Here is a 12,345-nt window from a genome sequence, read left to right as displayed (position 1 = left end):
AGGCCAATGTTCCTTGGGTTTGGCATACCGTTGGCGTTGCCAAATTGCATCATGGAGCCTGCCTTTCCTTGCTGTTTTCTTTCTTCTTCGTTGTCTTGTTTTCTTTCTCTGTTTTTGTTTTGTGCTGGCTCCACTGCTCCGGAGGCGAAAAAAAGGTTAAGACACGGGAAACCGAGATTGACTGATTCATAAAAAGCCAATTCAATTAACCCGAACCAAAAAACTTGCACAAGCCTACTACTAAAACATTTGGTTTACCTATGTCTGCTTAAATTAATTATTCTTGTTTCGATTTTAACAACAACGGCAGTTCTATTGCCCGTCTGTCCGTCCGGATCCTCCTCTGTTTGCTCTCCCTGACCGTTGTTCTTTCCATTCCCCCTTTAAAAAGAACTTGTTGCGTTGTTCTGGCTCGGATGAGTTTTTCTTTGCTACGATTGGAGCCGTTCAGGGACAACGGGTCGCTACTGTTTCTTTCGCATTACTGAATACTTCTGTTTACAAGAACTGTGAAGGACCACGAACAAAATGTAAACATTTGTATATTTGCTATATAAAATTTAAACATTGAAATGATCAGATGATGATTGATGATTGATTGATGATGATTGATTGATGAATTTGGTTTGATTGATTGATATACCATAATTTCCCATGAAAACGGCATTTCCCTCGCCATAATACGAAAGATGTCGCTGTCTACTTTTCCAATTGCGAAAACACGTTCCGATCGTTTCCGAAAACTTCGCTTGGTTATATCACCGGTCCATGGCCTCAAAACAGCTTCTAAAGCCAAATCTGGAGATCTCACCATAGTGCTGTTGCCATGGAACCGCATCCTTTCGCCATAAAAAAAAACACGATCGTTTGCCGTGGGATTAACCTATTGAAAATGCGTCTAAACCAAAAGCAGACTTTTCAGATGTAATGCTTATTGTCTTTGCCCTCAACAGCCTCTCATTGTCCAATTTGGTGGGGTGTTCATCATTATTTGCCATTTTCCATGGAACGGGCATCCCTCGGCCATGAAAAAAACACGATGTCGCTGAACTTTCCCAATTGCGAACACGTCCGAATCGTCCCAAAACTTTGCTTGTATTTATCACCGCGCTTCCATTGCCTCAAACAGGCTCTACCGTCCAAATCTGGAGATCTCACCCATAGGGCCTGTTTTCATTGGAAACGCATCCCTCGCCAAAAAAAAAACTCGAATGTTGTTGTAACTGTATTGAAAATCAGTCAAAAAAAAGAAATCCAAAAACACCAACCAGACTTTCAGATGACAGTTAATGGTCCAGCCTCAAAAATGTCTATGCTCATTTAGTGTGAGTTTTCCTCAAAAGCTGTTGGCATGGCAATAAAACGGTAAATTGCTATAACCGGTATTTGCTATAAACTTTCCTATGAAAATTGTCAAAAAGTGCTAAAAACGTTCCAACATTTGTGGTTGCTAAACAGTCAAGCCTGTGAAAAGACATCTACGAGAACAGTTTTGAGATTTTCTTCAAATGTCGTTTTTGCCATGGCAAACACAGATGCTCGCATGAAAACACAGTTTTCTCATAAATTTCAATTGAAATGCTCCCAACAGCCCCAAAACTTCACAGGTTTGGTAACGATGCAGTCATTCACAAATAATCTTAAGTGTATTATGTGGGTGTTATCCAAATAACCGTTGGCCATGCGACAGATCATTCTTCCATTCAAGTTAGTTACATAGTTGTGAAGTTCAAAATATTTCTTGGCGTGCCTTTCTTACCTCTCTTTTTCTCTCTTATCAACACATTTCAAAGCCCCCCACTGTTTCATGGCTGTTTTCATATTCAATCTAAATTCTTTCACTTTCTTCTTACCAACATTACATTTCAGCATAAGTAATTTCAGCGTTCAGCTCTTTTCAGCATAAAGCATTCCCATACTAGCAATTTATTCCGAAATTGGCATTCTCTGCGTTTCATTTATGTTGTTGGGTGAAGTTTTAAGGTTAGATCAGGCGTCATTACGTGAACCCAAAAAACTAAAGTTAAAGGATCTGGCATGGTCGATGGTTGTAAAATCAGGGTGGGGGGAAACCTCCCGGCCTCCGCCGCCATAATATGGCCCTTGAGAGAAACCATTTGGTAACGGCGCCCTCGAGGTTAATTTTATATAAACACACGTAAAAAAAGAAAAAAAAAATTTCCAAGAAATCTAGAACCCAAAATAATTTAAACAAGCTTTGTTTTTTTTCCTGGCCCAGGTTCAGGGTCTTTGAACAACAAACACGAGCCTAAACGGTGTTCATCAAAGTTGGTATATGTCTCGTCTGACAGGAGTGTAGTTTCTTAAACGGGAGAGCAACCCAGCAAACGCGGTGGGACTTCCAAAATTGGCAATACCCATAAGGAGCTGTACACCATGCCGCAGTTTTTGCGTGGCTGGGTCTTTAGTTGAAGCCCAGTGGCGATATGGTTTCAATCCTGTTCATACTTGATCATACAGTTTTTCAAATAACGTTGTTGTTATAGCATTTTCTGGTTAGCTAGCTATTGATAACGAATATAGAAGCTTTTTTTCCAACCAGTGAGTAAAAGGCACATCTTTATATGAATCATTTATAGGTTATAGAAATAAGAGAATAAAAGTAAAACAGTGTATACCAATACTAATATTGACAGTAAAAAAAAAAAGTTGTTATTTAATAAACAAGATACAAGTTTAAAAGGGAAGGTGATTTGTTAAAAAAAATAATCCATAAAGGAAAAAAAAATTCTGCCTTACAGTTCTGTTTTCCATAAATGGGTGATTAGAGTTGTATCTATCCATAGATCTCTTTCATGTTGCTCTCAAAAGTGCAACAGATTTGCTGCTTTTTTAACTTCCACATTTAAAAAAAATCTTTCCTGGTGTGGTTGCAATGCCCCCCCAAACCCCCCGAGAATTAGGTTTAGATCCGCCCCCCCCAACCCCCACTTAAATCATGGGTCCACATGGATATGAAAACTAAATACAATTTGCACAACATTCTTGTGTTCCATTATCTTTCTGTTTTTTGGTGGTCATGCCCGGTGCATGAATGCGCGCGGGTCATGGTCAAATATCTGGATTAAGAGGTTGCTTTTTCTTTGCACAGCATGAAAGAAAGGCGAAATGAATGGGCTGTGATTTGAGTTTTTTAAGCAGACGCTGAGTTCAATAATTTGTACGGCCCTCGAAGGATGTTGTAAAAATTGAAATGGCCCTTGAGAGGAAAAAGGTTCCCCACCCCTGGTGTAAATGTATCAGTTAAGCTATGCAATTGTTTTTACTGTATTTGCAAATTGCTAAATAAATGAACATGAAAAAACTGAAATTAAACCATTACCACATGGCACACTGATTAGTGTCAGAATGCAGCCTTAATTTAGATTGTGTTGCCAAATCAATTCAAGCATTTGTTTTATAGCACCCTTGTTAATCTTTTACATTGTATTTACTTATCATGTTCTTAAAAATCATCCTTCACCTTTAGACAGTGCTACAGTGACCTGTTATTAATCACTGGGTTATGGCAACGCCATTAGCCGCTGTTATCTGATTAAGAAGAGGTATAAAGGGGATGTTTCTGCAGTTGGAGCAGCAACTACTGCATCATCATGAATTCATCTACAAGTTTAAAAGTGCGTCTGCCGGTGCTTGTTCTGGTGTTTGAGGTTGTTATGATCATTCTTTTTTCTCTTTTTGTAACGTATGATGACAATGCAAATGCAAGGCTGCAGAACAATGAGACTAACCCAATGGAGAACTCTTTTTATCGAGACTATCCCTACTTTGCTGACGTACAAGTAATGATCTTTGTAGGCTTCGGCTGTCTGCTCGCCTTCTTCCGATTTTACGGCTTCAGTGGAATGATCTTCAATTTTCTTACAGCTACATTCGCAATCCAGTGGGCGATCGTGATACAAGGTTTTTTCCAGTTTTACTATGATGGCAAAATTCACCTGGGAGTTGTCAACCTGCTGAATGCAGAGTTTGCCTGTGCCGTTGTGCTCATCTCTTTCGGAGCCGTTATTGGAAAAACAAGTCCTGTTCAGCTGCTGGTTATGGCTCTGCTGGAAATCCCTATGTTTTCTGTGGTAGAGTGGGCTGTATTGAAGTACATAAGGATCAATGACGCAGGCGGCTCTATACTTATTCACTTGTTTGCCTGCTACTTTGGTCTAGGCGTGACATTTGTGCTGTACCGCCCAAGCCTGAATAAGGGACATTCAAAAGAGATCACCAGTTATCAATCGGACATCCTCTCTGTGATGGGGACCTTGTTCCTCTGGGTGTTCTGGCCTTCATTTAACTCTGCTCTGACCCTGAAGGGTGACGATCAACACAGAGCAGTACTCCACACTTTTATAGGTCTGAGCTCCTCCACTATCACTGCCTTTGCTCTCTCTGCGGTGTTCAACAAGAGAGGCAAGCTCACAATGGCGGACATTCAGAATGTGACTCTGGCAGGGGGTGTGACTGTTGGGGCTACTGTGGACATGATGATTTCCCCTGTAGCCGCATACGTCCTGGGCATCATGGGCTGCACCGCCTGTTTCTTTGGATACAGGTACCTGACCCCCTTTATGGCTCGACACATGAGGATCCAAGACCAGTGTGGCATTCACAACCTGCACGGACTCACTGGCCTCATTTCATCCACAGCAGGGATCTGTGCCATCCTCCTCGCTACAGAGGAAACCTACGGGCCAAGCATGTACCAGATATTTTCCCATCGTGCTCCACCGGCGGGAGACCCAAAGCTCCTGGAGCTGCAGAAGCTGATTCCCGGGCTGAAGCCGGGCTTGGGACGTACTGCGCAGGAACAAGCCCTCTACCAGGTGGCAGCTATTTTTGCCACCATCGCAGCATCTGCTGTCGGTGGGCTGCTCACTGGTATGGTCATAAAGCTGCCCTTCATGGCTTCCCCTTCCGACAAGGACTGCTTTGATGATGATCTCTTCTTTGACGTGCCGTCTGACTTTGACAACGGACACCAGGCCCTCATAAGCTATGATGAAAAGTTACAAATGAGTTCTATTGACACCAAAGAAGTCTCAAAGTCAGTCTAAATCATTGCATTTTTTTTTAAATGTGTCACTATGTGAGAATGTTGAAATGTGTCACTTTCACAATTCTTAGGCTGTTTTTTTTTTCATGAAATTGCAAAAGGCAAGTAAAAGTGTAAAATACGGGTAAAAACAGTTATCACCAGGAAATAAATCTGATGTAATTTCAACTTATGTTTTGTATTTCCTTTCAAATAAACGATTTTAGGAAGTCAATGATGTGTATGTTGTTTTTAAAAACGTCTTGTTTAAATGTTGTAGCATGATTGAATAAAAGCATCTGCCTCATTTAATTTTGTTGTATCTTATCTTACATTTATAACTAATGGTAACTCAATGCTTACTGCTGCCTCACTGCATTGTTCAACATTGCACTTTGGTATGAACAGCTTTTAGTGACATAACACCAAAAATAATGAAAATGAGCATAAAGAGGAGTGCTTGAAAGATAGTTAACATATTGAATACCCTTTGTAACAGAAATGGGAGCAGAAGAAAAGTATAAAAGGTGAAATTATGAGTGATATTTGATATTGCAACATTTCAATTTAATATCTGATACTGCTTTTCAATTTGTAGACCCGATTGAGAAGTCCAGAAACTGTACACCATGACAACAAGCATAGTCAGATAATAATCCTGTAAGGGTTCATTTGCTAAAAGAGATACCTTCCTTTTTATCTGTTTTCCTTATCGTTTCTTAGTTTCATATCAGTTTTATTATATTTGTATTGTGCATTCAAAGGAGTATCATCAAACGTATGTTGGTTTATCAACTCAAAGGAATCTCCTGCTCAATTGAGAACGTTATCAGCATTGAACCGTTGGGATTTAATTCAATACCTCTCATGAGATGTCTACTCATCATCTGTACAGTAACAGCACATGTGAATGTATGAGCTAAGATATAAACACATTCATTAACACATTTGATCTGGAGGTTTACCTGAATGTACTGTATAAAAGCGAACATTTGATTAATTAACAAGCCAACGAGAGTGAGTATATTTTATTGACTGTATTTTACGGTGCACAATAGTTTTTTTATGGCGTAGTTTATTTTAAAAGATATCACACCCCCCCACTGCCACTAATAATAAAGTATATTATTGCATGACCAACTCATAAACTTCTGATAATGACAGGCCTCCAGCCAACCTTTCCAGTGATAAAGCCAGGCTCTTCTGTTTCCTTCATCACAAAGGTTATTGATTTACTCTGTCAGCAATTAAGTATTTTACTTTCTACTTAGTGTATCAATAGATTAGTGGGACACTTTAGCTTTTTATATTGCACCTCACTAAAGTAAATCATGTGTTTCTGTTCACAAACACGTCATTATGTCCTTAAAAAAGTAATGTCATTAGTTATAAAGCTTGCACTGTATCTTATCTTAACTGATCTAATATTCCTTATCTAATCATGGGCATTGGCTAAGCAAAGTTCTATCTCATTTCTACGTAAAATGCATTATATTTAAAGTTCATAAGTCACAGAGAGCTGATATACTTTGAAGTTGACCCTCATTATCTTTACGTGAAAGTCATTTTTATGGAAAATGTATTTACTGCTGATAAGTAATAATTGGGCGTACTAAATGAGCACACACATCACTTTTTCAAGAGGATATATCACGTAATATTTCATTGTTATTTTATAGAGAAAGTAAAGAAAAAGACATGGAAACATAACTGTGTAATTGTAAAATCAGGAGTCATAATGTGGTGTCCAGTGTCTTTAATGCATGACCTCATTTTCTGGAACACAATGTATCAATAATAATTATTATAGAAGATTATTATGCTTCCTTAACTGATTCCACTGTCAGCATAAATAAGATTTTTATGATGTCAAATACAAAGTACAGACTAAGATAATAGTTTTTCCCAAGAATAGTTTTTGGGCCTTATTGAATGAACAATATGTGTTAAAGCATACTTAAAAGCAATAAGTAAGGTGCGAGTTGAAGTCACTCTTGTTGTTGACTTGGATCTGAGTGGTTTAAACATGAATCATCTTATCAAAAAAGGTTACCTGAAGTAACCTTAAGGATTCACGAAGGATAACAAAAGGACAAAGAGCTGACATTTGCAGTCTAACACTTCCTCAGTAATCAGAGGGTCAGCTAAACACTCTGCAGATCTTGGTAACTGCAGTTGGTTGTCTGAGCTTCACCGTGCAGATTGATTTTGTGTTTTATTTTACATTCATCCCATGAAGGGGGAAAGTTTCCACGTGCTCACATTAAATCTCAGTCTCACATGAGCATGATTTGGTGACATCACAACTGTTTGAAGAGGAAACCTAAAACATAAGGCTGCTACTTTTGGTGGAGCAAAAATATGGGGAACATTATTATTCAAATCAAAGTATTTTAATGTTTTAATAATCCATGTTTTTCATATGCATACTGGTAAACAATATGTATATGTAGCTTAGAAATAATGTAATAGGAAATGTACAATCAAATGCTTCATCAACACTAGAGCAAGGCAAGTCCAACAAATGTATTAAACATTGTCTTGGAAAACTGGACACATTTTATTATTGTGCCTGGGCCTTCACTACTTCACCACAGAAAGGCTGTCATATTTGATGTAATGACAGAAAACAAACAGTGCCCTCCAGTGGTGGGGGGTCAGCCTGCACAAAGAGCATTGATGGCCTCTCAAAGATGGTTGGCGTAATCTTCTCCGCTCTCTGCAGGGTTGACGGTTTTGGTGCGTTGGGTTTGCACAGAGGCATACAGATCAGACACGTTGGAAACAAAGTCAGGGTTGCCTTCATCTTCCTTCTCTGACTCTGAGGGCTGCTCTAAATGAACTACATCTGAGTACTGCATCTGTGGAGAGCTGCGGCCCGACTGCGGCCTGGGAGGTTTCAGGGTCAGGTTAGCATAGCAGTCCTGAGTACTGGACTGGAGGGAGAAGCAAAACACATATGTTATATTATGTCTTCACCAAATAATTATATTCCTAGGTTTATAGTTTTGCAAATAACAATAATTTGTACAACTTTTTCAAAGACTTCTACCTAAATAATTAAAATGTAAACACTCTACCTGTGAAGTAGGATCAACTCCTGTGAACAAAGCTGTGCCTGTTGAAAACAACATCACACTGTAATAGGACTCAGTTGAAGGCGTTGTATGGAAATAGACACATGTGAAATGCACTTACTTGTTGCGATGAGGCCAATGTTTCCATAAATAGGATTATCTTCCATCTGTCTTGAGCTCAGCCTTAATTTGGAGAAAGTAAAAGGATATTTTTGTTCTTATATTTTCACTTTTGGCAATGACATCTGACAATGCAGACCGTTATAGGAGATCATGTTGCCTTTTCTTTAATATATAAGCCACATACCTTCTTCTTGTCCTTTGTTTACATAATCCTTTTCCTGTCGCAGTATAAAAAAAGACACCATCAGATACAGAAAATACATTTGCTTTCTTTGGATTATGAACTAGCAAATAAGGAAATGACTGTACCTGAGCAATATTTTGACACCCAGCAAAACATATTCAAAACTATTGAGAGGACCAGCATCGCGCTGATAACACAAAACAGCAGCCTATAAGGAAACGGCACGCAGCTCCAGTCTAGAGAAACAGAAAAAAAATGAATGATACTTATTATGGATGAATAAAAATAACTGAATACACACTGCTAATGAATATAATCTTCTTCTTTTTTATATAATTGGTGTTGGATTTGTTTCTCCACCAAAAAGCTACTTGATTTATAAAATCATCCATTTGGATTGAAAAATCCAGAATCTAAAATGTGGATGTCCAAATATTTACTTTTTAAAGTTTAACTGTAGGACCAATCTCTAGAGGCCCCAAGTTTCCATATACTTACCACATTTCAATTGTGTGAGGAAACCAAATGACTTGAGATAACCTCTGCAGACATGAAAACGGGGTGGGGGTGCCAAGGCAAGTTTATTTCCAGGCCACATTTCCATCACAAAGACAGTTGAAGGACCATAATGATAACAATAACACACCAAAGACATGACAGTACAACATACTTTTAAAGGAACAAAACATCTTCATAATGCTGTGAAATATGTGTCCAATTTCAAAGTCAGTATACAGAAAATGACACAATACATGTCAAAGCCGATCCCCATTCTCATTACAAGGGCAGGTTGCAAATTGAGCACAGTGCATCTTCTTGTTCACAAATCTCTCCCTGAGTCATATGGCTGGGTTTGTCACATGGAGTGCAATGGTGACAAAAAAAGATTTGATAGAAAGATAACACAGAAGTGGTTCCCTTGATCAACAGATTTACACCACCTGTGTGCATTCATTGCATCTGCTCAGTCGCCTGCTGCGGAAGATGTGGTTTGTACCGAGACGCTTGCACATGTGAACGTGTGCTTGCACAATGCAGTAGGTTTATTTTGCAAAAAGACATGCTGAGCAAAACACACTGGATGCGTTTCCTACTTCGAAAAAACATTTGCAACGCTTTGTTTTGGTCCAACATACCCAAGATTAACATTTCACTGAACATATCTTGCATATCTTGTCACTACACTTTCTTCATCCTCCCCACAACATTTATAATAAGATTCCCATTAAAAATGATTTGTCCCTTGCAATCACTTTTTCCATCACAAAAGTCTCTCTCTGACAAAGACCGTTAGTCCATATGAGAGATGAAGAAATTGGTGAAAATGTTAATGCACTTATTTTCTCAAATGTAACTTTTCTGCCCTGCATAAAACCTCTAAATCTACATGCATGCTTCCCTGCAGTACCTTATAGTTATTTTTGACAAACAAACAAACACTCACCATGTCAGTCTATAGCCAAAAATAACACAACTGAAATCAAACTAATCAAAACATCCTTAAATGTAAACAATTAATGTACAGAATATATCAATCAAATAAGTATTTCAAATCCCAAGCAAAGCATCCTGGAAGGAGAGTATTATTCCTATTTAGGTGCCTATCATTTGTTTCAGTTTAAGTGTTTTTTTTAAATCCACATTTGTTTCTAGTTTATTTAAACAGGCTGTTCACTGTGTTTCACTAACCACCTTCACTTAGTTGCAGGTAATTTAGAGAGTTTGATATAAGGATTAATGAGACCACATTGTTCGGGTGAGACTTTACTGCTAATACCATGTAAATAAATATATGTCACAAGAAAAAGCCGTCAATTTAAATGTAAGTTAAGTTATCCAAGTATAATCAACATGTAGTTATTATTTCCTGGCAATAAACTCAAAAATAAAGAGGATTGCTCAAGTCTCCAAAATCTAAATATACAGTATCATGTGGACACAGTCATACCTATACTTCTATCTCACATCAACTTCATCGTCATTCAAATTTAGATGATCCTTTCTAATGCTTCTATCAAGACTTACCAGGTTCAATTGTGCAATTGAAACCAGCCATGGCATTGAAGCTTTAATCAGGAACAATTCGCTCACGATGATTGTCTCTCCAACTCTATTATAAATGTGAAAAAGACTACAGCACCTGTTGCATGTTTTCCTCTGGGTGTGATGTCGCTCGAGAAGGTTTTTTCTTTTTTTGTTAACACGTTGCAGGATGTGTGCTTCTGCAGAAAACCACAAACTGTTTTTAGATTGAGAATAACATCAAGGTAACACAGAGAGAGAGACTGGAATGAATATTATTGAATCAACCTATTTTTAATGAAATGTCAAGAAATTCCTTGTATGTAATGTCAAAGTTAAAAGTTGACGTACAATATTGTAACATTAAACTTAATATGTATTATTTAGTAAGAAACACAGTTTATTGGGTTGATTCCCCTTTAACCCTCCATCTTCAATTAAACAAGATATACATATGTCAAATAAAATGATGCATTAACTCAGGGGTTGCCAAACTTTTTTTGTGCTGGTCTATAGACAGGCCAGTGACCGGCCAAAAAACAGCAAATGTGGAGTTTCTAAAGATTCACACTGCCATAGAAAATCTGTGTCTCCATACCAGTAACCCATTTGCCATAGAGAAATTATTATCTTTCAAAATAACTACCCAACACTACCGCAGTTTAGCGTTGCCATTACATTTTTTTTTTAGTGTACTGCTCTTAAATTTAGACTGTGAGCAGCTAGGACAAAAATAAACTAATTACAATCACTGAGACAAGCCAAGTTCGAAGGAAAAATGATGTTATCGCCTTAAAATGCAGCACAAGAGTGAGATAATGTTGATTTGTTTAACTTTTATTATGGTTACCTTCATGAAACGGAAGTAAACCTCTTTTTATAGGTTGACCTGCTAAACCTGGGCTGCAGCAGGCCTCTGTAAAACAATATGGAGGTAGATGTCCCCATGGAGTATAGATCTATTCAAAACCTGTAAACTAGTATCCTGGATTGAAGTCCTATCCTGGTTTAAACATATTTAAGAAATATTGTTTACATGGACCACAGTTAAAGGATCTCCATTATGCTCATTTTCAGGTTCATATTTGTATTTTGTGCCTCTACTGTGACATGTTTACATGCTGTTCAAAAAGTGCTTTATTTCTCTATACTGCCTGAAACCAGAGCCCAGTCTGCTCTGATTGGTTAGCTGGCCGGCTCTGTTGTGATTAGTAAACCTCTTAGGGATGTTTGTCATCTATGCATTTATCAGATCGTTTAGATATTTGAGTGCTCTTAACAATCTGATCATTTGAATACAAAGCCAAGGAAGATAACGGTCTAGCCTCTGCTATTTTGATTACTTCACTGTAGTTTTCTCATAGTAAAATGTTCTTACATGCACACTGCACACCTTATTTCTTAATCATTTGCGATGAATATCCTTTCAGTGAAGTGGCAGCTCGGACCTGACACGTCCTCCAGCTGCTTCTCAGGTCTGTTTTAACACATCCCACCCACCAACACTGGATGAGTGGCTTCCTGCACGGCGTGTGGGCTCCTATAGGTCAAGTCATGTCCTCCTTCACATCATGATGCACAGTTATTTAAAGAGATCGATCTGTTGAGGATCTGGGAGTTTTAGGCTTTACCAGAGGAAGCTGTGCACATATGACACATGGTTTAACATGATGGGTTTAAAAAAACTGCTCATCTTGGTAACAGCTTGTTCTGCCTTGTAACTCCCTGATCTCTATTCTCTGCTCATAACATCGTTGTATGACATTTTGAAAGATGAGAGTAACAGTTTCAGGGATGTTTTCTTTTTAGGTTTCAGTATAAAGTCTGCTTTTGGTGCAATTCAGCTACAGTGACATCTTGAGGTTCATTGCTTTATCCACATCCTACACTGT

General features: G+C 38.3%; 1 protein-coding gene across 1 annotated transcript; it reads left to right on the top strand.

Moving 5' to 3' along the window:
• Positions 1–3,614: 3,614 nt before the first annotated feature.
• On the top strand, positions 3,615–5,069 carry rh50 (Rh50-like protein). The gene has a single exon (XM_010771577.1). The coding sequence runs from the start codon at positions 3,615–3,617 to the stop codon at positions 5,067–5,069; it is 1,455 nt and encodes a 484-aa protein (XP_010769879.1).
• Positions 5,070–12,345: the final 7,276 nt, after the last annotated feature.

Source organism: Notothenia coriiceps, unplaced genomic scaffold (genome assembly GCF_000735185.1).
Source record: "Notothenia coriiceps isolate Sejong01 unplaced genomic scaffold, NC01 NC01_scaffold00010091, whole genome shotgun sequence".
Lineage (NCBI taxonomy): Eukaryota > Metazoa > Chordata > Actinopteri > Perciformes > Nototheniidae > Notothenia > Notothenia coriiceps.
Note: the sequence above shows the minus strand (reverse complement) of the source record. Positions and strands in the feature narration are given on the sequence as shown.